The sequence below is a fragment of the Vidua chalybeata genome, chromosome 7, assembly GCF_026979565.1.
Source record: "Vidua chalybeata isolate OUT-0048 chromosome 7, bVidCha1 merged haplotype, whole genome shotgun sequence".
In the NCBI taxonomy this organism is placed as follows: Eukaryota; Metazoa; Chordata; class Aves; order Passeriformes; family Viduidae; genus Vidua; species Vidua chalybeata.
This window is the reverse complement of record NC_071536.1, coordinates 29407207-29431991: the sequence shown is the minus strand read 5'-3', so window position 1 is coordinate 29431991 and position 24785 is coordinate 29407207. Positions and strand designations below refer to the sequence as shown.

Sequence of the window (24785 nt, the reverse complement as noted above, 5' to 3'; positions counted from 1 at the left end):
TGCACATTGCTGTCCCCTACAAGAGGATGAACCTTATGTGTACATCAAACAGGATATACTTCTCCCTCTGCATTTCTTACCTTTATGCTCTTCTTGAACATGTAGCCTGGGGTTAGAGATCCTTTTCTAAGGAGTTCACTGAAGATAACTATTTGCTCAAAGAGAAACACCCTGCGCTCCTTGGGCCGAGACTGAACCCCGGAATCCTGCTCCGTCACGTAGAAGGTGTCCTGCTGCAGCAGCTTGCCTTGAGCTGTCAGTTTGCCCTGGGAAGCAGAACAAGGCACCAACATTACAAACCCTAACCCACTGTGATCCCACAAGGTGATATGCTCTATTTCATGCAGCCTAAGTTTTCCAGGCAGCCCTGCATTCACGTGAGACATATCATATCCCCTCTAAGTTACCAAAGCAGCAATCCTGTAAATTGTGACCTCAGTTGAAGACAAATAACTTAGGTTTTCCTTGCTCTCATTGCCACTGTGTATATAAAACCAAAAGCAAGAGGTCTCAAGCAGACTGTTTTGTACACTTAATTCCAAATCGTGTTCCCATTATGTTACTGTAGTGCTCCAGCCAAGAGTTCTCCATTATGCCCTAAGCCAGCAGTCACTGACACAACACCTCTGAATGTGCAAAGGCCAGGACCTACCTGTTTGCAGTGCAAAGACAGTAAGACAAATCTTAATTCATTTTGGAGGTAAGACCTCTCCCCAAAGCCTACACTGGCTTAGTTACAAGCCACAAACTGTACCCTGTGGGGCTGTAACTCCCAAGTCCCCTCCTGGACATTGTTGAATTTGGTGGGAGCTATTAATGTGTTAATGCCAGGTGACCTTACTAACTGAGACAGGGCAGGTTGGTTCATCACTTATTTTGATCTGATAATAGCTATAATAAGTCTCATTAAAGCTTGCAGAAGCTTTTATAGACCACACATTTTGAAGAAACAATATGAATTGTCACAAGTTTAGACTGAGAGGTGTGTCACTCCCCCACCTTTGAAACCTCACCAAAGCACACAGCTCAGCACTGCAGAAGAACAAGCCCTAGATAATTAGCTTGGGTAGATTGTAGAGACAATCATATAAAGTAATTTTCCTTGCCTAGTTATTATTATAAGAAGAATGCAAATGCATACCTCAAAGCCTTGGAGGCGACCCAGGTTCATCATGTCATTGCAACGTTTTGGTACAAGGCACATTAATTCAACTGCTTTCTGTTGAGGAAAAGGGATGTTGCAGTATTACAAGAGAACCAGAGGGTTCCTGAAAGCACAGTGTCAAATAATGAAGTTCAATAGCACAATTGCTGTGCTCATGGCAAGGCCCTCATTAACAGATGTCTAAAAGAGGATGGTGCAGGACTAAAATGCAGGACTGTGCCATCATCTTTTAGTTCTGATTTAAGCTAAGAGAAATACCACATTTAGGCTATCAGTAGGATCTTCAGCCATTGTCAAAGGAATACTGGGGTTCTCATTTCTCCACACAGAGTCCCATTAGCCCTATTGTTCAGGGCATGAAAATGTACCTCTATCTCGGAGCACTCCAGACCAGCTTTTTCACTGTACCTCAGGAAGTCCTGGAGAAAGCAGAAAGGTTTGCATTAAGGCACTTCAGAAAAGAGAGAACAAAAGGCACCAGCTTGAAAAGGAAAAAGCATATTCAGCATGTGATTTTCTGAGAAGAAACTTGCTAATATTAATAAACTTCTCTTCAGAGATTGCTGAATGTCATAATCACTTTAGAAATATGGAAAAGGGGTGTGGATTGTTGTTGAGAAGATCACAGAAAAAAAGCAAAGCTGGGTTTAGACCTTGGGATTGCTTACTTGGTCCCTGTCTTAAGCCACAAGACCACACACACACACAAAGATTTTTCTTTTCCTTTTGGCATTTTGGGGAACACACTGCTGTGCCTTTGCTAATGTGCAATTCCCAAACCTGGGCTGATGGCAGCCTGATGTGGTATAGTTCAAAAAAGAGGAGAAACCAACTCAGAGCCCTGGTGCTGCTGGAGATTACAGGGTGGGTTCAGACATTCCTGATTTTAGATATTGGCTCCAGACCCCTTGGGATGAATTTTCAAAAGTGCTGAGTAATTGTCACTATGGATAAGTCAGCATAAACCAGAGTGGTCAGACTCCTTGGGAAAAAACTTGTGGTGAGCTCCCCAAATTTTAAGATAACAGAATATTCTGAAAATAAGTTTCTTCAGCTAATTTGAAGACAGATATTCAGAAATGGAGGCCTATAGCATTTACTAGAAACATGCCATTCAGCACCTAAGAGAGACTTTAGCAATACACTTGTGTATCTTTGTTCCAATTTAAAAAAATTGAAAGTTTGCTCTGAAACTTCAGAGGAAGAAAAGCCCTATTTGAAGTGTACCCTTCTGTAAAAAAATTTTTAAAAGAAAGTTTAAAAAAAAATCTGTTTACTATCCTAAATTACAAACCACTCACACAGATGTGGCCTCCTGCTCTCTGGACACTTTCCATGGGCCTCTGTCACTGCATGCCCAGACAGCAGACTCCTCTTTCCTCTTAATTTGATGAATTTATTCCTCAGTTAAGTCTAAGGCTGATTTAAAATAACAGCATCTAATGCAACATGCAGACTAGAGTTAAATTCAAACTGTATTTTTTCACTCACCTTGAGAAGAAGCTGGTATTTAGTTATTCTTTGAATGGGTTTAATCAAAAAGTCACTGATGGTCAGCCGTTGGCTTATTTCCTGCTGAACCTCCTAAAAATGAGGATTAAAAACAATTGCAAACAATCACAGAGTAAGACAGACAACATGATAAAATGTCTCAGCAGAGACTTATTTCCACTGAAAGTTGGTCTGTTCTTAATCTTTTGTTTGCAAGAGGGAATTTCTGAGGATTTAAAAATCTGGCATACCCTATTTAGGCAAGGCCTGGGTAGGAGCTGTGACTGAGCTGGGAGGTGTTGGGAAGCTCAGGATCCCTCCCCCTCCCAGCTGAGCCAGCGGCCCTGCGAGGGCTGAGGGTCACTCTCCCCACTGCAGTGGGGATTAGCTCACAAGTGAGTCCTGCAGAACAAGCCTCCTGCTCTGGGGTCAAAGGAAACATCTTTCCCTTGTTAAACAAGCTTCTTTCACATTGCTATCGAAATGTGTCTAGTCCCAAAGACTTCTTGAAACAGACAGAGTTACTGGGGATTTATGAGAGGCACCACCCAGCTCCAACAGCTTTTACCTCCCCTGTTGTTTGTACACTACTGATTTAAAAGTCTTGTTTTACTTGGAACAGACATTAGTGCATTTGTGGTACTCTGAGGGCCACACACAGTTAGTATATTTATTAGAAACATTTATTAGAAATGATCAATATTTATTAGAATTATCAATATTTATTATCAATATTTATTAGAAATGTACAATATGAGAATTTGAAAGCAATTAAATAATAACACTTTCTCCGTATGGCAGAGACCTCAGCACCACATGCAGTATCAAAATCTCCAGGAGTTTGCTCTAGGCAAAGCCCACAGGTTACAGAACAGTCTCCTTGACCTGGACTCAGAGCTTAAGCAGTAATAATGTACAACAATAATGTACAATGAGCTGTGCTTACCTCAAAGTACGTTTCATACTCAGCTACTATATACTCAGACCGGGGCTTGTTTTGGCAATACACCACATACATGTGCAATCGCCGCTCCTGTGAAGGCAAGAGGCACAGCGGCCACGTGAGATATTGGCTACTCTTCTGGTATTAAAAGGTGTCAGGAAGTTGCTATGATATTCTCCTTGGTCTTCCTTACTTTTTGTTTAATCAAAGATTCAGTTTGCTAAAGTAGGAAAGGAAATTGGTAACTGGTTCTGTCCTCCACATCTGCACTTCAGCAAGGGGAGCTTTCTGGGCTGTGGCCAGTGAGAGATGTTACACCCACACCGACAGGTCTGAAATTTCCTCAAGAGTTATGCTTTGGCTAACATCACATGCACATGTAAATTGTAGCAGTTGGCAAGTACCTGCCATAATTGTATTTTGGCAGATGTCCTTGACCACATCAATTTTGCCCCCCAAGTAAGTTGTCTGCAAGAACACAATGATTAATGCCTTAGTGCAATCCAGCTGCCCACTGAAAATGTGTAACTATAGGGAAACTTTATGTTTAAATTCAGTTTAGACAGGTACAAGTATCGAGTGGACACAAACAGGTCTTTTTGAGAAGGAGCCATCACACCCTAAAAGGCAATTGTACTAGATACAGGAAACAAAACTTACATGCTTAATAAAAAGCTGTGCTAAACGCTCAGGTTCTTGAAGACATTTTTCCAGTTCAGCCAGGAAAAAGCTACAAGAAAGGATATGAACACTTCTTAAGTCATCCCAGCAGCAAACTAGTCACCCTTCAGTTGTAACAGTGGCATTTTAACTCCAGTATTCAATAAGAAATGAAAAGGTAAGCTTGGCTTCAGCCCTTAATGGTGGGATTTCTAAATCATTAGATGAGAGCTGTGAAATGTGGAGGTCTTGTCTTGCAAACTGTCTGCTCTTCTTTACTATGACAGTGATTTCAATTTTCAGAAAGTGCTGATCACTATCTAATTGCAAGAGTTGCTTTCCTTCACTGAGAACTCCCGAAGTAAAACCCTTCCAATATACCAAAATGCTTGTGAAACCTCAACTTCCGAAAACTTCAGCTCTACCAGGAGTTCTCAGTTGCATGAGCAAATCTGGAGTACTGGTCAACATGAAAGAGATTGCTATATGTTTCCACCTGAATAAATGAATCAACATGTTTTGCTGGTGGAGTTATGGTATGTTCTGTTTGTTACTGTTTTTAACTTCATAATACATTGCAATATCTAATTCATAATAGTAACAGAAATTCATAAACACTATCTCCATCTTGACTTGCAGCTTCAGGGAGGTCATTCATTCTAGCTCAAATGCCCTTATCAAGAATATACTGGTATGCCTGCAAGTGAGCTGAAAACTTCAGAAACACTGCTAGATTTTTCTGTCTTCTAGGCAAATCCAGACAATCATTCTGTCCATGATCTTCCTCTTTTTCATTTCTGGATTTCAGTCTCAAATGCCTCCACAGATTTGCAACAGTAGCCAGATTTTGTGAGAGGACATGCTTGCAATGATCTGATCCCAAGAAATCCCAGAACTTAAAAAAATGTTGCAAATTGGACAGATGTCCCAATTAAAAATCTCCATTGCTACCATTAGATACAGCTGCTTCCATAACCCAGGCCTCTATAAATGCTACATTCATCTGCATTTAAATAGGCTTCTTGACCCAGATATACAGAACTAAAAATAGAGCATCTTTCCATTTGTGTTACAGAAAACTCCCATCCTCACACTTAATCAAGGAGTGGCACTGGTAAAACCACTCTATTTTCTGGTATCAACTTAACAAAAGGTGAAGCTTTCTCTGATATTTTTTAGTTTCTGCTCACAAGGTCATCTGTCAGAACATAAGGACAGGCCCAGACCATGGGATAAGCGCCTATGGGACACATGACAGGAAGTATATTGTGCTTCCTGGGGGAGGGAAATGTCCTGAGCTGAAGGAAGATCCAGCCCAATGCTCATAGTTCAAGTCTGTACATGCATGCTCAAATTTTAGTTAGTTGGAGCTGCAGAGTATATCTGAGTGACAGAATTGAAATTATGACCATATTGTCCATAAGCAAGACATTGTTCACAAAGTTACATGGGAAATGGCCCAGGGCTTTTCAAAATCCAGCAGCTTTTCAAAATCACTTCTGTGAATAAGATTTTCAATGAATGGAGTCCAAACTCAGAGCCAAAAGCATCAACTTGGCCAAAGCATGCAAGGGGTTTCAGGTGAGAAGGACCTTGAAGCAATTTGCATTTTACCACCCTTCTAGCCAAATACTACTGGTGTGGTCAGCCTTCGTGATCCAACCAGCTGCATGTGAAGATGTTGCTGAGACACAGGACTGCTGTTCCAGACTCCTACTGCCCCATCAGTAGGATGAACTGAGGCTACAGCTGTGACCTAAGAAACTCAATTATGGCAGCCCCAGTAGCTTCTCTGAAGATCCAGTGAATACCCCATTAGCAGCAACTCCCTGAGAGTGATGCTGGGAATGCTTATGAGCAGTGGCTCAGGGGCTGGGGATGGACCACAGTGGTACCTCCCAGGGAAGCCTCCTGCTGGGGCTCTGCAGCAAGAGTGACAGAGCCATCAGCAGCACAGAAATGAGACAGGCAGCCTCCTGTGTGTAGCACCCCTGTCACACTGACCAGCTCTGCTGGTCTGGTGTTTGAGCCAGCACAAAGCTGTACCTGTGACCACAGACAGCATGACAAACACCCTCCCATGATGCCAGGCAGTGCAAAGCTATCACACGCCAAAGTTCTTTCTTCACTGGGAAAAATGACTTCAGGTAAGCACGATGCAGTTGTGCTATTTCTGGCTGGGTAAACAAAGTCCTCTATCAGGATTTAGGGTATTGAGAAACTGTGGCTAGAAGCACATGAATCAGAACATCTCAGGATTCAAGGTAGCCAGGATCTGTGATGTTATTAAGCAGCACTTACAAACCAACAGAGACAATCTAAAGATAGGCAATGTCCTTTAGAAGTTCAGCCCTGAATGACCTGATGATATTCAATTACGAGCAGCTTAGACATACAGACACCATATAGTGCAAACCTCTATGGACAAGGGGTTAGAAATGTGTTTAAAAGGAACTAAACCACAAACTTACTCTTTGTGCCAGTCATAGATCTGGTGAATATTGCCAAATACAATCTTGTCTTTCCCTTTCATATCTTCAGAAACTCCTTTTTCTTCCATCCTCTTCATGAAGCCCTTTAGGATTAAGGATCACTGATTCAGCAAAAGACTCATTTGAAGGGGGAGCACAATTACTTTTTCTTTTTTAAAGAAGCAAAAGTTTAATGCCAGGATTTTTTACATTGAAAATACTTAAAATATCTTTCACACAATTTCAAACCAAAAACCTAAGTAGATACTTCAAATTACCCAGTTTGCTTAAAAGAAAACTTTAAAGGATCTGTTTAGAATATCTGCAATACTTACACAAAACATTATTAGATGTAATTGAAGCAACAAGCACAATTGTAAGATAAAAGTTAAAGTAAAAAAGTAGTCTGTCAAGCTCTTGGCTTCTCTGGTAAGAGGAAGAAATCAGACTCTATAGAGTCTATAGACTGCACATAGTTCTTCCATTCATCACCATGAGTATCTTGTGGGAGCACAAAGCCAAGCAGTAAGTTTAGAGTCACAAGAACAGGATTTCTCACACCTCCTGAGAGTTTCTTTGTAAGTCTTTGGAGCATGACAGCCCTGTCAGGTTTGCCAGTGGTGCATACATAACACAAATGTTTTCAAGTTTGGAAGCTGTTGAAAACCACTGTTAGATAGACTGATAATTCTCTCTGGACTAGTGAATGCCACTAGTGAATCACATGTCTCCAGTTCTGAGTCCTTACTGGGAAAAAAACTGAACCCTGCACTGAGTTAACTGTGACAGGTAATCCCCAGGGATCAGCCAAATCTTTACAAGTTGAAGCTTAAAAAAAAAAAAAAAAGACTGTTTTTAATGCAAAAAAAACCCTCAAACTGTCTTTTATCTCAGGCTTTTTGCAAAACAATAATTCACAGGACACACATGCACCTCAACACAGTTCCAGGCCCAGCTTCTGGAAAGGTATTCAGACACAGGACATAAGTCCAGGTGCAAATTCAAGGAAAGTATGTGTTACCATTACCCAATATGATGGGAAGAAAAGCATGAAATAAGTGGTAGGATCATAAGTTAATTCTCCACCAATGCCTCCAAAGCTGCATTACAGCAAAAAGAGTTTGTCACAAGTAGAGTAGCCAAGATAAACCTTTGCACACTGGAATTGAACCTAAAATACAACATTTGCTAGATGGAAACAAAAATAGTTTCCAAAGGCATTTCTTCTTGTTTCTGTCAACATGAGAAGGGGACCATGGAAGCAGACTGCAAAATAAAGCAGTTTGTTTCTCATGCTGTATTTTTTGTTTTCACTTGTCAGCATGGTGCTTTTTAGTGGGAAAACATTTTGCATAGCAGGGTTTGCTTCAGCTCACCTCCACAACAATTCCCAAGTCTTTGACGTAGTCTTTTTCAGTCTGCACCAGCTCATTTAAGACAAACCTAAATTAAAACAGAACACACAAGTATTTGACCATATTCCTTGATGTTACCATTTGCTCCTTTACCACATATGACCTCACCATAAAACCCCATCATCATCCAGATCACATAACACAATTCACCCTTCACTCAGAGCTCAGTGGAATGTAACAGACAAAAACATCACATGTCAGGTCAGAGTAGTTTTAAATCTCTTAACCATTCTTTCCTGCTATCCCTCTTCCCCCCCACATCTCAGGATGGTGCAAGAGCAGCAGCACAAACAGCTGCCTGTACCTTAAACTACCTCTCCCTGATCTCCTCTCCCCTTCCCCTACATAGCTCCCCTGAGAACGATGGACACGTGTCCTGACCCATTTTTCAGCAAGCAGGAGTGGATTCCTTGTCCCAGTCCATCTGGCTTTGCCCAAGATTCATCAGTTAAGTATCAATTTGGAAGTTTCAAGCACTTGGAAAATAAATCTCTCCTGTCATAGCTAAGAGCTTAATCTTTAGGAGCAGGTAATCTATGTGTGGGTGTTGAATGTTTTAACTCTGATTTCAGAGCTAACAACCCCAGGTAGGGGAGTCATCTGATGAAGGCCTGATGCATGCAAACAACAGCAAGCTAAAAAAAGCCCCTCCTTTGTAACTCAAACTGGCTAATCACATAGTTCTTTTGAGTTAATTTCAAAAAGTTACAGTTTGCTGCAGACAGTTTGGCTCTCAATTATGCCAATACACAGATTTGGCATGTGACAAATAAACTCCATCTGTCCTCAAGTTTGCTACAGCAGTAACAAGGCTAACAAGATAGAGGAGTGCTTTCAAGTCTGATATTGCTCTGTCCACATCAATCACCAGACTGACCCACTTGAAGAGACAGGACTGAGGGCTAACAGTGCTAAGATAAAGCCTGGAGAGAAAAAAACCAACCAGACTGGCATTGCAAGGTGAGACTTAGTTATGAGAGGCTACTGAGAAAATAAATGCTGCTCCTGCTGCGCTTGCAATGTGTCCCTTGCTCAAACAAAGCAGAAGTGATCCTTTAGCCATGTGGCAGAAAAAAGTCAAACAGCTTCTTGTTGGTTTGAGAGTGAAATCCAGCCCCCTTGGCAGCAGGCAGGGCTGGCAGCAGTCACAGCAGACACTTGTGCTCTCCGGAGCGCTGTGCCAAGTTGTGTCCGGGCAGCAAACACGTGTGAGGCAAAAGGCAAGAGGCTGCTCTTTCCCAGAGTGCACGGCCTGAGCAGGCGTGTGCTGCACAGCCCCTCGAGCTGCCTGACCCAGTGTGCCTCCCCTCTGCCCTTGGGACAGGCTCCACAGTCCCCTCTGCCTGGAGAGGAAGGCTGGGAGAGGACCTTCCAGCTGGCACCACCTCTGCTTGCATTGCTCCCAACAGGCACAGAGAGCTGCGGAGGCAATGGGAGAACCTCTCAAGGCTTCTCAACCTTCCCAAGGATCCACCTGGCCAAGTTCTGCTCTAAAAATGAAGCAGCAGGTACTTGTAGTACATAACATTGCAGGACACACAGGCAGGTGTGTGTTTATTAAAAATCAGTGCAGCAACCGGGTTTCTGGTGAACAGACAAAACCTGCCAATTCACACCTCTACTAGAATTCAGGATCTGCATCTCCAGTGCTTAAATTCAGCACCAGAGTTCCCTCTGCTCCTGTCTTCCTACCAAGCAGGAAAACCAGCCTTGACCATCTCTACTCACTCTCTGAAGCCTACCTGACGCAGCATCTTAGAGGTACTCCCAAATGTAAGGTTTCTAAGATGCATGGAGGTAAAAATTCAACTTCACTCACCTCCTGCTCTGATAACAGGGAGCAAGGGCAGGGAGCTGCTTGCAAAGTGCCCTGGTCACCAGCAGGTATTGACTACTCAGCTGTATATAAACTGGCATGAACAGGATTTCTGATTGAGTCTGAATAGCTGGATATCTTGGAAACTCTGTACTAGACCTATACTGAACAATGACACTCAATAAGACTGTTGCCTTTCTGCTCACAGAAATGCAGCAATCAAGCCTGATGGAATAAGGAGTTTCCTCACACCAGGGCTAACTGCTGGCATGGATGTGCTGTCAGGAACAGAGGACACTGCTGCCCATGCCTGTGCAAGGGTTCAGCTGCTGTTTTGTGGGGATTGGAGGGTCACAGCTCAAGCTGGGAGATCAGCTGCCTCACATGACTATGGAATTAAACCCAGCAAGCTGCAGGGACACAGAACACAGACAGAAAGGAGTTGGAGGGGAGACAGATGTCTTGTGCTGAAAGCCACTAGCAGGTGCTCCTAAACATCCTGGTGTTTAGGAATTCTGGCAGCTACTAATTGCACGTAAAAGGCTGCCAGTCCCCTGCCAGAAGCATTCCTGTAGCTGAGCTTACAGTGGCAGAGGTCTCTGCACTAAAACTGCAACCTGCAGTTATCTGCCAGCCACCTAACTAATGAATTGCTACCAGAGGAACTCCAGATCCTGCAATACTGAGGAGCTTCGAGGACAGAGTCATGGGCAGAGAGGTTCCCTGCAGGAAGGCTGACAGCTGCCTTGTAGAAAACTTCTGCCATTCAGAAACACATCCAGGACTGTCATGTCCTTGTCTGCTGCTGGGAGTTGCTCCAGTCCCTCACTGTATCCCTTCTCTGGCTTCCTGCAACAAACTGCAGGAGTAAATGATGGCTTTCACAGACACTTTGCTCCTACTTCATCTTCTACTCTTAAGCACCTCCTTGTTCTTCCCTGACTTGGCATCTTTCCCAAATGGGGTGCTCTTCTTCCACCTCTCACCTTACCACACTGCCATGAGAGCTGTATGGAACATTACTTTTCCCTTCAATCTACCATTTGATTAGATTGTTGCAGTTACTGTTGTTAATGTAAGAAGTGATACAACATAAACAGCCACCTCAGCTTTCTTTCATATAATTCTTGATCCTGTTGCTCCAATTCTCTGTGTTCTTCAGCTGAACCCACATTTGAGAAATGCTTTAATCATTATAGGCTTTGAAGGAATAAGCATTATTTTTGTTAAATTTAAGGGAGTGTACAGCTAATTTCAAAAAACAACTTTCATGAGCTGTCACCACTTCTTTTTTCTCCCATTACCATGAACATGAGGATTTCCCAAATGGAACTTTCTTTTCAGTGGCATGTTTCTACCACAGATGCATCTGAATCCTGTCCCTTTCTTTGCTAATAAAGAGGGCAAAAAATATCTCTTTCAAAAAATCCTAGAGGGATTCTCTGTTCTTTTTCTCAAAGGTAGCTAATAAGGTCAACCACATATCCTCCCTCTGAGAGCTGATTTCACTTCTGGCAATGCAGTAATTACCAGTGCAAACATCTCAGTAATACCTGTTGAGCTCTTCAGAGACTTTTACAGCAATAGAAATTTGCTATCTGATGTAAAGCTGTACATTTTAGAGTGATGATGAATTTCCTGTGTGTGGAAGCGCTTTTATGAAGTGTTTTTACATGTTAAGAAAAACAAGAAGCAAGCAGAACATGGTTTTACTCTCAGTTCCATGCTCACTCACTAACTAGAAAGTATTCCCGGAGTGCTGCTGTGTGTCCTGCTGGGGTACATATTTTGGAAAGAACCAGTAACACAACTTACATCCTGCCTCTCATTGCTTTGGCTTTTTGTTCCTCTTCAAGGTTTCGTGGGGGAGTTGAAGGCATCATTCCTTCATTTAAGCAGCCAGTGGCATCTTTTAAGCCTCCTCGGTAAGATCCTCCTTCAAGGGTCTAAAAAACCCCAAAGAACAATAGAATAAACATTTTCCTTGAACTTCAGCAGCAGTATTCAAGTCAGTTCTGCAAACAACATGACAAAGTATTCAGAAACATTCTCCTGCAGGACTTTGTAAAACACAGCCAGACTAGTTTTAGGTTGATGTAGGAGCCTTGAAGCGGAGTTGTCATCTTCTTGTTAGAAGGTGGAAAAAGATGTTTCAGTAAATCTGAGAAAAAAAACTCTTCCAAATTATTTCAAATCAACCTGGAAATATCCTGATGTCTCAATCAGGAACAATGTTAGGCTACATGGGGTTAAAAGTTCCTCTGCCAAAATCTGAATGGGGGATTCTTGTAGTAAAATAAAACACAAAATGGAAATAGATGGACACATAGTAAGATTCCACAATAATTAAAGTTTGCCCCAAATCCCCAAATTGAAAGTAGTTGTAACAGTTTAATAGACTGCATGTGGGGGAGAGAAAATAAAATACCATCAAAAAATATGTCTAACTGGATTAATAAAATACTTTTCAGTTTGTCAGTCCCTCAATGAATTACAACTATTTTAAGTGAATTTTCAGGGAATAGCCTTCTTGGTCTCCCATGTGACAAAGAGCTCCTTTACCACTCATGCCTTATCAAGTACGCTGTGAACGCTGACTCTTTTCATGTACCAACATCTCAAACTGAGAAAATACCAAAGTCCTCTGAAATGATTCACTAGATAAAGATGCTTGCTCAGAGTTGCAGTAATTTAATGGTCACTGTGGGAATTTTTAGATTTTTTTTACTCTCTTCATCATTTCAGTAGATGTAAGGAAATGAACCTTTGTAGGCTCATCATATCCCTGCTTGTTAATTATGTTAAACTTGTTCAGAGAAAGCATTTAGCTAATTTTAGAGGTCCTGGAACATGTAGAAAAAGGTGTAGCTTTGATATTAACATTTTTGAGCTGCACTGGGGAAACTTAAAAGGAGCCAAGATATGAAACAGGATTTAGTCCCCGTCCACCAGACATGGGGATCAGACAGTGAGAATACAATATGAATTTTTTTAACAAATTAATCTCAGAGCATTTTAATTGCTTATTCCACTCCCTGCAAGAAAGAGTTGACAAGGCAGATTAAAAGCGAGACATGAATCTTTGTAAAATTAAAGCACAGCTGTGATACTTCAAGCAGTTCTACTCTTTAGAGAGTCTTTTCAACTAAACCAGAACACCAAACAAATTCACGCTGGGTAGTAAAACCCCTGCGCCTCAGAACACGCTTTAAAACAAACAAAATATCCCACTGTGTAAAATATTTGAATACTAAGAAGACCCCAGAAATTGAACAGTACAGTAGCCCATGCTCTGCAAAGCCCACTGCAGAAGTGACTTTTGACTATGCAGCACAGAGCCTATGTGGGATGTAGGCTTCATCTCACAGCGGAGCAAAATACTGGACACTACTGAGAAGCAGAGCACACAGGGTTAATAAAAGCAGAGCAGATGAAGGTAGAAAGCAAGGAAACCAGAACAAGAAGTAGCCTTTAAAGCCCTTCCTTAGAGTCACATTGGGCCTGTTGTGCACACAGTTTTCACAACACTAAACTTACCAGTTTAGTTTTGACCAACTTTTCTATTGCACTGACAAGATCCGCAGCAGTTGGGACATCGGAGGAGCTCTGTCGAGCAGCTAGCAAAGAAGAGGACTGCAAGACACCAGGTGGCAAAGGAAAAGCAAGTTAGCAGGATGAGAAGGGAGAAGGAAACCAAGCGGTCAGTGAAGAAGCTTCTGAGACAGGAGAAGGAACACGAAGGGCAGCTGGAGGGTGAGAGGGACACATGCAGGTCAGGTGAGCGAGCGCTGCTGTGGCAGACAAGCATGGAATTGCCATCCACTTCTGCCTGCACCTCTCCCTGCAGCAGCTCCAAGACTGGAACCAGGGAACAGCATCAAAGAACTGAAGTTCATTTACAAACAGGTTACAATTCTCTTAAAGTTGGTTCCTCCTTCTAAGGCCATCTACAGTCTTATAGGCTCCAGAAAATTGATTTTCTTACTGCAAATGTAAGAAATTACCCCCTCCCCCATACATGCATATTTGATAAAAGCAGTTAAGCACAAGGTACACATGGCACTTCAGGCAGTAGGGGAGGGAGGCAGGGGGGAACAATTCATCCCCCATCCTTTCCTCACAGATCAATTGCAACTCCAAATGAACATAGGATGACATCTTCCACTCATGCAACTTCAGTCATCTAAAATGTGTAACTCTTCTGTCCTCTCTCTGCAACCAGTGGAGACAAAACACCCCTACATGTCTCACCTCTCCTGGGTACCTGGCACGGGAGGGCAGAAAATCTCTGTTTTAGTTTAAGGTTTTTGCTCTACAAGGGCATATCACCCCTTGGTTGCTGGCCTAAGAAACCTCAGTCTGAACACCCAAACCCACTTGACAGCTATGGGAATTGGGATTTATTAGCTCACCTGTATATACATCTCTTCTGAAGGCAATACAAGCACTGACTAAAACTACAAGCCCTTGGACAACCTCCTTTTGTTGTCAGGCTGACAGAGACTAAAGCATGGATAGATTTTTATAAATTATGAAAAAGCTTATTCATCCCTCAGCTGCTTAATGAAAGTATTGTGGAGGGCAGCTATTTCAGTGAAGTCACTGTGCAGGTGCCAGTGAACACCCATCTGAGATTAAGCAGTGCTGGGGAGGGAGATGGGGAAATGGGATGGCAGGAATTAGGCAGCTGGCCACCCTTTTCAGCAGCCCTCTGGGGAGGTTGCTCCTGTTGAGTGACACATGCCCAGGCGAAGGGAAAAAAAAAAAGGAGCAAAGGAGATTATCCTAACCAGAAGCTTTGTGACAGAACAGAAACATGAACACATTGCTACTCATCAAGTTGTCTTTCACAAATAATACATCTAATCAACAGTTCTAATTGCAACAACAACAAAAACTACAGGTAATCAGGCTGGTAATTGAGGAATTAGGCTGGTAATGCAGGAATCTCATACTAATGTAAAAAAACTCAGCCTGCCTGTTTCACCTGCAATGCAGACAGATGTGTCTAGGAAAAAAAAAAAAGACTGAAAATAAGGACTTTGAAGAGATACTGGACATTGATGATAACTGCCAAACATAGCCATTCTAGCAGGAGGAGTCCAATTTTTGGAGGCACTAAACAGCTGTTGCCCTCATTTATTTTAACTGAAATTGCTCAATATCTCTGAAAAGTAAATAACTGGAGAATTCTGGAGGAAGCATGAAAACATTTGCTGCCTACAAGAATTCCAGGGTTAAATAAAACTTCTGTGATCGACAAGAGTCTGCTTTGAGTGGGGAAAATAGAAATACAGTATTTCTATTCCTCAGGAAGCAAATTATGAATTTCTAATACGAAAAGATCTTGCAATTTGTCTTTATGAGAGCCTCCAGGAGCAGTGAGGCACAATTAGTGGCAGATGGACTCAGGGGAAAGTGTCACCTCCCATACATGCAGACATCTCCTACCTACCACAGCTACTGCCCCACACTTCTGCTGCTGGTCCAGCCTAAGCCCATGCCTGTAAGCACAGAGGGAGGGCATGAGCAGGACACTGTACCTAAATTAACAGCATTAAAGAGCTTTCAGCTCCAGCATGGCTCAAACATTGCTAATATGATGCTCCTGTGCCAGGAAATTCAGGACCCTATGGGCTTAAGTTTTTTACCCCTCTGAGAAAAGGTTGAATAGGGCAAGAAAAACAAGAGAAAAAAAGGGATTTCAGATGCATCTTGCTCTATTTAATCTTCTGTTTTAGGAGTGGGTGAAGAAAAAGGATGCCAAAACACTCTGTAAAGCTCAGACATCTGAAGCAGAAAACAGCTTAGTTCCCTGACATTTATGCTGTCAGAAATGTATTCAAGAAATACTGAAATCACATGGCATGTTGGACACCAAAAACAGTGACCCGAGCGGCAGCACTTCTGTTTTTCTTAAAAAAAACCCAACAAAATAAAACCATCTCCCCCAAACCAAAAAGCAAACGAAGCCCCAAACATTTATCTAAACGCCATGGGGAACAAGCCAGGAGCAGTTGTGCTGGCCATGGGTCCACCAGGGCTCTGCTCCACCGACCTTTCCCCTCTGTCCCTCACCAGAGAGCCATGAGCACACAGAACACTCCGAGGGCAGGAGTCCACACTCCAGCTGCTTCCTTCTGCTCCTGCTGCCACCACAATGTCATAACATTTCCTGATAGATTAGCAGCAAGCCCCCAAATCCTTTACTCCATCACTCTGCTCCTTGAGTCCCAGAAACATTTACATCCTCCTCTCTCTGTATTTCCAAACTTCTGCTTGAACCTTCCCCAAGAACATTCTGGGTTGTTTTGGTTTTTCTTTCCTGACAATTTATTAATCTCCCCTACCCTTGCCTCTTTGCCTGCAGCAATTACAATCAGAGGACAGCAATACAGAAGTGGCAGTGCTAAAAACAGATGCCAGCAGGAAATCAGGAAACTGAAAAACAGGAGGATGGTTTTCTACAAGGGAGATGACAGCACCAGGAAAGGGTGGGGGGACATGTACAGATAGGACTGGCTGTGAATGCAAACCACTGTCTCATTCACAGGTTCTCACCCCGAGTCTAACACAGGACTCTGCAAGCCACAGGGCCAGTTACCACAGCAAATCCTGCCTGACTCAATGTCAGAGAGCTACCACCAGCAGCATGGTGCCACCAAACACCATTTCCACTGCTACAGCCAGACACCAGCAGCACTTTTCAGACAGACGTAGCAAACTTGCATTATTGATCTGAAGGGAGTTTCTGACCACACGCAGCACAGGCACACCATTGACCTGCCATGAAACGGCATGCCAGGGCTAAATTGCTTATCTAGCACTGCTTGTAAATTCACTTGGAGAAAGGTATTAGATCATGATTTGCACTCAGGAGATTCTTATAACCACAAGTCTAGGCCCTTGATACCAGAAGACCACTACGAAACCACTGTGATATAGCTATGTGAGAAATGCACTCAAACAGAAAAATTATATAGTAAAGGAGGCTTTACCATATCATCTTGGGTTGGATCATTGTCAAAAATCTTCATAGGAGGAGGAAGAGGTGTGTGAGACTCTTCATCTGGTTCATCTTCTCCCCAACCCTTCTTGCTCTTCTGAAGAAAAGTTAAATATGATTAGAAACAGGGTCAGGATTACTTTTATCTTTTCAGTTCAATACTGTGTTGGATGGAGGGAATTGCAGGTAATGGAAGAGAACCAGTAAAGACATAAGGTTTTGCTGGTTAATCCAGGTGTATTCTAAGGCTTACAGAAATACAGTTTATAGGTCATTCATACAGCTAAGGCAGCTATATCTGTCTGTGTGCTGACAGAATAGTAGCTTTTTCATTTAAATAAAAACTGTTTGATGTACAGTTTTTAAAATGTGTTCCTCTTATTTGTGTTCAGTTAGTATCTTCTGCATTTTTAGCTTTTAATTCCTCATTCACTTTATCAAGAAAGTGCCATTCTGGTGGAGAACATGCCTGCAAAAAACTGCAGGTACAGCTACATAGCAGATTTAACAGAGACATGGCTATTTCTCGGAGTATTTTCTTTCATTAAGGAATTACACTGCCACGGTAGCATAAAGGTGATATGAACCTCAGCAAAAAGGAATTACACTGCCATGGTAGCATAAAGGTGATATGTTCAGCAAAAAGTGATAACAGCTGCTCAAGAATAACTTCATTTCTGTCCATAGCAGCTTTCTAATAGGCTGTTAAAAAACCTAATCAAAGGACAATAATATATGCAAACTGTGAAGCACTATTCCTTATATATCCCATTGCTCTTTGGATCCTAAAGCTGTTTGCAACAATGCAATTTTATGTATGATTTGCTGTTCCCTCCAAACCCTAAGGGAACTGCATTTACTCCAGCATGACTCACACCCCACGGAGGAGACTATTCGAGATATACACGGTATTTCCCATAACAAACACCAACACACACCAACACACACCTCATCTGCGCTGTCTCCTTGAGGAGTGGTTTCATCTCCAGTCTTTGGTGAGCCAAGGTCAAAGCTCTTCCTGCCATCTCGCACCTTCTTTTGTTTCTTGATGTGGCTCTCGGTCTTCCCGCTGTTCAGGCGGCGCACGGGACTCGTCAACCATTTCTTCAGGGTGTTGGTGGAGCGCTTGGGGCCCGGAGAGCTCTGGATGGAGTTGAGGGATGGCTGAGGTTGTAAGTTGGCCACTGAGTCAGACTTGCCTCCGTTGTCGTTGGCAGAGACGGAATACGCGTCTGCAAGGAAACGGCGCAGGTGAGACCTCATTCCAGCACCCCTCTGCTGCCGGGGCACGTCGGGCGCCCGCAGCACCGAGCACGAGAGTACAGCCTGCCTTGGGGAAAGGCTTTGTGACCTATGGACTTTATGCAAACTTTATTGCACACCAGAGAGAGGAATATGCCCTGCAATGGGTATTTCCCACAATCTCACACACCTCTCTCATTTCCTACCACACTATCTGTCCTTATGAAAGATTGCAGACAGTGGAGTTTTTTATATACAGAGTTTTATTCAGGTTTTTTTATGGAAGCCTGATTTTCACCCTAAGTGCTGAATTTCTCAGCTTCTTCCCACAATTTCATTGTGAATTGCCAGGAAGAAAATAAGCACAAAAAGGAGATTACTACAGGAGACCTGACAGCCACCAACACATTGTCAGGTTCCATAATTGTTTCTCAGCTGTTTCCCGACCCCAATGACATGATTTAGTTAGACTACTTATTAACTTTGAAGCACCTTAAAATTATCTCCTTTGCCTCTGAAAGCAATCTGTCAGAAGAGTTCACAAATTTGCTAGAACTAAGAAACTGGAATGAACAATTACAAAATATGACAAACTGTTCAAACCAAAGGAAACTCTCAATAAGGTTTAAAATTAACAAAATAGTTTCATTATATGGAAGCAGGAGGTTCTGCTGAACTACATCCAACCTCAGTTACTGATACACATGTTTAGACTGGCACCTTAGAAAGGGCTGCAACCTTCCATACTCCCCCCAAATGCAACAGAGCAAAGATGTGACAATGTCAGTAAGGTTTTAAAACCAAAACAAACAAGTTACTCAAAGATTTCCCCATTTCCCTTCAGGAATAAGTGCCCTGCTTTCAACTTTCTGAAACCATGTCAAGGCAACTCCCTCCCCTTCCCTCCCTATCAGGCTCTGAGATGTTTAATCCCACACAGTTTAAGATGAAGGTTTTTTTTACAAAATTCAGAAACTGTCACACTCCTGTAATAATCTCAGTCTGTACATCAGAGAAGAGCCAACTGATGTGATTAAACATTTTTACATTGTTATCTCTGAATCTTTTATCTGTCCCAGCAGAAACAAAAAACCTAAGTTACAACACATGAAGATAGACTGCTGCATCCAGATATTCTCAGTTCAGCAGTGATTACCACTAGAGGTGCTGGGTTGTACATATGTTGAGGAAGAGCTGCTCTTGCAGAGAATCATTACCTCTATTGTTTTAGAAGCTGGCTCCTGCTACCTGCATGAAGAGATCATATCCCCTCTGGGCAGAGCTGCTGCAGAGATTGCATCCTGCCTTGTCTGCCAGCTTGCACAATGCAGACCATGAGAGTCAGAATGTTTTACAGCCATACCCAGCATCAGTCAGAAGTTGAACCGATAAGTTATTACATACCTGAGGTCAAAGGTTAAATTTTAGAACATACAGAAATAATTTTAACAAGCTAGAGAAAGTCAAAGTTCACTTCCCAGACAGGAAGAAAAGCTCAATCATCTCTTTTTTGACAAAAAATAATCTGTTTTTTTGACAAAAACATCTGTTTTTTGCTCCTCTTTGAGTGCAAAAGGACCTGGGAGGAGGACAGGTTCCAGGTGGAGCTGATCCCAGGTGGAGCTGCTGGGGATTTTCTGGCATTCCTCCGTAAGGGCAAAGTAGCAGTCTTATCTCCAAAAGGCCTGGGTTTAGCCAGCTCCTGCTGATGCTATTTCATGTACACGAGGTAGCGCTAAATCAACGAGTGACAGATAATGTTTGTCAGGGGCCAGCTTATCTTCCACTCAGTAGGCCTTGGATAGCTCTCCCTGGCAGGCTCCACGTGATGCTCTGCAAGTTTATCAGTGCGCCTTGCGTCAGCAAAATGCAGGGTTTCACGATGGTGGGTTTGATTTTCCAAGTGCCCTCGTGCCCCTGGCAGCACTGAAAGCCCCACAGGTGGTGGGGGAAGCTGGAGGGTTCTTGGCCAAGAGGCTTTGCCGAGAGGAGTGCCCTCAGGTGTCCGTGCTCCTACTGCTGCTGCAGGAGGATTAACTTTGGGAATTACTGCAGCAAAGGGAGCTGGGCTGCAGTCAGAAGGAGAAACTGCAGCTCTGTGGGACTGCAGCTCCAGGGATGATTGGAGGGGAGCAGCTGTACACAGGCTCCCTGCCTTTGCTGGGGACTGGGCTCAGTGGGAGGTTGAGGAGAGACAAGGATTAGCTGATCTCACCACGTCTTAGCTGATGTACAGCGAGGTTTTTACTACACTTTGTAAGTAACACAGTCCAACCCCCACCTCCAGTCCACAGCACTTTGCCAATTTAACTCTTGGGAAGGGAAGGGAGCTGGTTGGAGGCTAATGAAGCCTGAGACAACCCCAAGGGTTTGCTCCTGGGATGGCAATCCTATCTCAGCCCAGCAGGCTCAAGACAGGGCGAAGTCCAGGAACCCTGATTCCTGAGAAGGGGCAGGGACCTCTCTTCCCAGCAGGAAATATCTCAGGTTTTACCAGCAGGGTCAGGCCCCAACCTTGCTGCCTCCCTCTCCTTTGCCCAGCAGCACAGCCACAGCTGGGGCACAGGCAGACACACAGCACCTCTCCAGCCACGGCATTCTTTGCTCAGCTGTCCTGGGGAGGTGATGGGTCAGTAATCCTGCCACTCCCAGGAAGGCAGCATGTGGGCAGAAACAGTCCCAGTCCCAAACTGGCCCACAGCCCACCCTGCCTGCTTGTAATAATTTTGACACCCAGAGCCAGGAACCCTCTGTAGACTGAACATCAGAGCTTCAGAGTCACCAGCCATAACAAAAGCCAACCCACAGGTTTGCAGAGGGAGGCTGTTAATGCTGTCCAGTGATCTCACCTGAAAAAGGCTCTGGATTTTCCTGCTCAAGGTCATGCCTTTGGTGATGAAAAAGGCTGTTTACCAAAGGGTTACTACATGCTGGTCATGCCATGCAAACCTGTCAGATATGAAGTCCCCTTCTTTCTCCTTGTTTGCTGAACTGCCCAGGCTGAGCACTGTAAGGCATCCGGGACAGAACCCAAGCTTTGCCTGGCCCATGCAACCAAGACTGGAAACATGGCCTTTTTTTGCCTGGTAAGGCAGTCTCTGCTGGCCGGGTAACAGAAAGGGAGGTGGGAGACGAAGGCTGGCATGAATTTTCCTTCTCCCCAGCCACCAAGAGAGCCCTTCAGCGTTGGGTGACTTATCTCTGCCCACACCCTACACTGGCACAAAGCACTTCCATCTCACCATCCCTATTTCCACTAATACCAAACATGCCTCATCCAAAAGCCACATTGAGAATCCACACACAATATTCATAACCTTTTTTTTCTTTTTCAAAGGAACTGCAAATTTGGATACATTTGTGAGCACGTCACATTTGCAGTTTGCCAGCCCGGCTGAGAATGATCTCCTTTGCACATAAAACAGGTCATACCAACATGGTTGCAGAGGCAGGACTGGAGTTCAAGGAAGAGCAGAGCTCACAAAATGAGAGAAAGAAAAAAGAAACACAAAAAATCTGCCAGGAGGCAGACAACCTCCTCAGCCACGTGAGCTCTGCTTCTGCGGCACATACGGCTACAAACACATTAATCACGACACCTGATACTGGCCCGAGACCCAGACACCAGGTGGATCGAGCGGAAGAAGAGGACACGTTACCGTGCTCTTCTTGCAAAGCACCAGCACATATGTGCTTTGCAAACTGCCTTAGCAGAGCTCTTTGGAAACAGTTTGTTTAAGGAAAGCCAGAGAGCTTTTGGGAAAGATGCAGCAGCTCACTGCGTGATAACTGAGGCAGCTGCTGCTGCCCGCAAACACCAGCAGAGCAGTGGCTGTCCCCACACTGCAGCAGGTCTGCCATGAGGAGCTGTCCTCCCACCAATGTCCCAGGACACACAACTAAAAAAAGGTATTTGGTGAAGCAAAACGGGTGCAGGGAGGTCAGCAGACTTGTGTGGCTAGATTAATTTCCTGGCCAAACCATTCATTCAGACAGAAGAAATGATGGTTTCCAAAATACTCCTAAGCAAACCTCCAAGAAACTTCTGGCAAGAGGACTGTGAGACATACTCAGCCAGACTAAAGGGCTTTAACATTCAGAGCTTCTGCACTGCTGCAGCCATGAAATGTTTGTTCTTGTTGGTCAAATGAACAGACATCTGTAAAAGCACAGCTCTTGTACTTGAAAAATAGAAGGTTCCAGTTCTGTGCAACCTTGGGTGAGAAGAAAACGAAAATCTTATAGACCTGGTTTTAGAGGCACAGTAATATTCTCATTTGAGTCAGCAGGAATTCCTGTTGGAACATAAATACAAGGGATTTTATTTTTACCTCCCTGTTCCCCAGAGCACACATGGGAGGGGAGGTTTGTCTGATCAGGCTCAGGCAGCACCAGACTCCTTTGCAGGACCTCAGCTCTCTAACAGGGAAAGGAAAAGGCTTCTCAGAGCAACTCAGAAGAAAACATCAGTCTACTCTATTTGATACATAATAATGACAGATCATAATGGATAGGAAAGAAATATGTGTCCATAACCAGAAGATAGAATATAGCTATAAAAATAGGACACTAGAGCAGGGCATAGTCTTGCTTTAAGTGAGGTGAATCCTCTTCTGATTTATCTATGGCTCCATTTACATCCTAGAGAAAAAAGGATTTTTCCACAAAAGTCAAAGAAAATGAGCCAGAATGGGAACTCTGAAGTCCTACTAGCATGTGCATTTAAATCAACAATTTTTATTTTACAGAGATAATACCACTTGTGAATGAAAGCTAATAATGACAATCTGATTGATGAACACATAAATCAGCTCTGCTGTGCTAAATAGAGCCCATTTTCCACATTCAGTGGTTTCTGTCACCACTTGTGACAAAGGCAGAATTTGATCAGATGCAGGTAAAAGACTAACTCAGTCTATACTCGAGTAAACTTCTTAAAGAATGGGAATCTCCATCCCAAAAAATCTTGGAAAGCAGGAACCATCTAGACTCATCCTGTGCACAAACAAAGCCTCTGTGTTAGTATTTCACACTAAACAAGAACCACCTAAACCATCAAAATGCACCTTCTCCTGCTCTTTCCATTAGCACCTCCATGATCATCCAGGTTGCAGGTTCCAGTTCATAGTTCTAAGCCCCTTGAAGCTTTATACTCTCCCTTGGGAAATGCTGCTTTGAGACTCCCCTTGGATCTGCTCAAGGGATTTGGGACTAAAGCTCTGCCTGATGGATGCAAAGATGGCAAAATGAGGTATGAACACTGCTCCTTTGGTCTCTTCTGTGCTTTTGTATTAAATGTCCAAAACATGCTCAGTGAAACATTTTTATTGGCACGAGTCAGGGTTACAAAACTTTGTGGCTTAGGCAGATGACAGTACTGGTCCTGGTTTTAGTGTTAGAGCCCATTCTGCCTGTAAAAACCTGGCATGGATTTCCACAAGTTTGGGAGGCAACAACATCTGGATAATACAAAGGCACTTTACAGCTATTCCTCTAGTAAAAACACTAGGTGTTAACAGTGTAAATAATGTATCTTACAACTTCTAATGTCAACAGATAAGCTGTCTCCTCAAACACATCCTCTGAAAAAGGCTCTAGTGAAGAATATAAGTGAACACAAGCAAAATTTCAGTGCCCATGTCAGACAAAGACAGAGGACAACTGGTTTGAAAAGCCCTTTAGATTAGAAGTACATTAAACTTTCGCAATGGAATTGCAAAATGTGCCCTGGAAACTTTCATCTGCTCCCAGCTCTGCTCAGCAGCTCCACACGTGTCCAACCACAGACCTGCCCTGTGCTCCAGCTCGAGCTAAAAATGAGATGGGACCGTGTAGGAGAGAACCTCACACCAGAGGGTACAGACACGTTCAAACTACGCCATTGAAATCTAAATACAGATTTTGTTCAGAGATTCAAATGTTCTCCCTAACTTCATAATCTCCTGGAAATGAGCAAATTGAAAAGGTTCAACTGAATTTTCTGTTTGTGTCCTGGGAGTATCATTTGAAGCTTCAAGCTGGAAGTAATATCAAAAGGTACGAATCAATCTGGCAGGATTCTCACAACTCCACTTACATGGATGAAACTACTTCTGTCTAAACTCAAGAATAGCGGTATGGAGTTAAATATTTTATAAAAAAAGTTTCTAGTCCAATAGAGGAAGCAGCAGACATATTCTGATCACTGTAATGTAAAACCTCAAAATGTGACTTTCAGTTTCACTGCCAAGCATGCAAACATGACTAACTTCCAAAGAACAGGGGAAAAAAAGGACTAGAACCTAAATTAATCACACAACATTTAGAACACACTGTTTTGCTATTGAATAGCTGGTATTTCTTGGAAATATGAAAGAAGAGCTGCTTTGAGATAGAGAATGATCTGCAGAATTCCCTTTAACCACACTGCACAAAGCAGGGGATGCTCCAGAGGGATTGTGTAAATGGGTTTTGTCATTGGGAAACAGTCACCAATCTGTTGGCTTCAATATTCAGCTTTCTGATCATTACTTCAGGTTGAAACCTAATGTGAGGAAAACAAGCACTCGCCCAGCTGGGGTGAGTAAACACTGTCAC

General features: G+C 43.2%; 1 protein-coding gene across 2 annotated transcripts in view; it reads right to left on the bottom strand.

The window, feature by feature from the left end:
- The window catches only part of LOC128790932 (kalirin-like), a 77047-nt gene that overhangs the window by 38902 nt on the left and 13360 nt on the right, over positions 1-24785 (bottom strand). The window contains exons 2-12 of one of the 2 annotated variants that reach the window (XM_053948139.1): positions 17916-18199; positions 16960-17064; positions 11777-11907; positions 8107-8173; positions 6731-6834; positions 4260-4329; positions 3603-3689; positions 2657-2749; positions 1534-1584; positions 1142-1219; positions 81-266 (exon numbers count right to left, since the gene is read on the bottom strand). In XM_053948139.1, coding sequence (XP_053804114.1) covers positions 81-266; positions 1142-1219; positions 1534-1584; positions 2657-2749; positions 3603-3689; positions 4260-4329; positions 6731-6834; positions 8107-8173; positions 11777-11907; positions 16960-17064; positions 17916-18199 — 1256 coding nt within the window. The remainder of the gene's footprint in view (positions 1-80; positions 267-1141; positions 1220-1533; positions 1585-2656; positions 2750-3602; positions 3690-4259; positions 4330-6730; positions 6835-8106; positions 8174-11776; positions 11908-16959; positions 17065-17915; positions 18200-24785) is intronic. The other variant, XM_053948140.1, reaches the window with a different exon arrangement.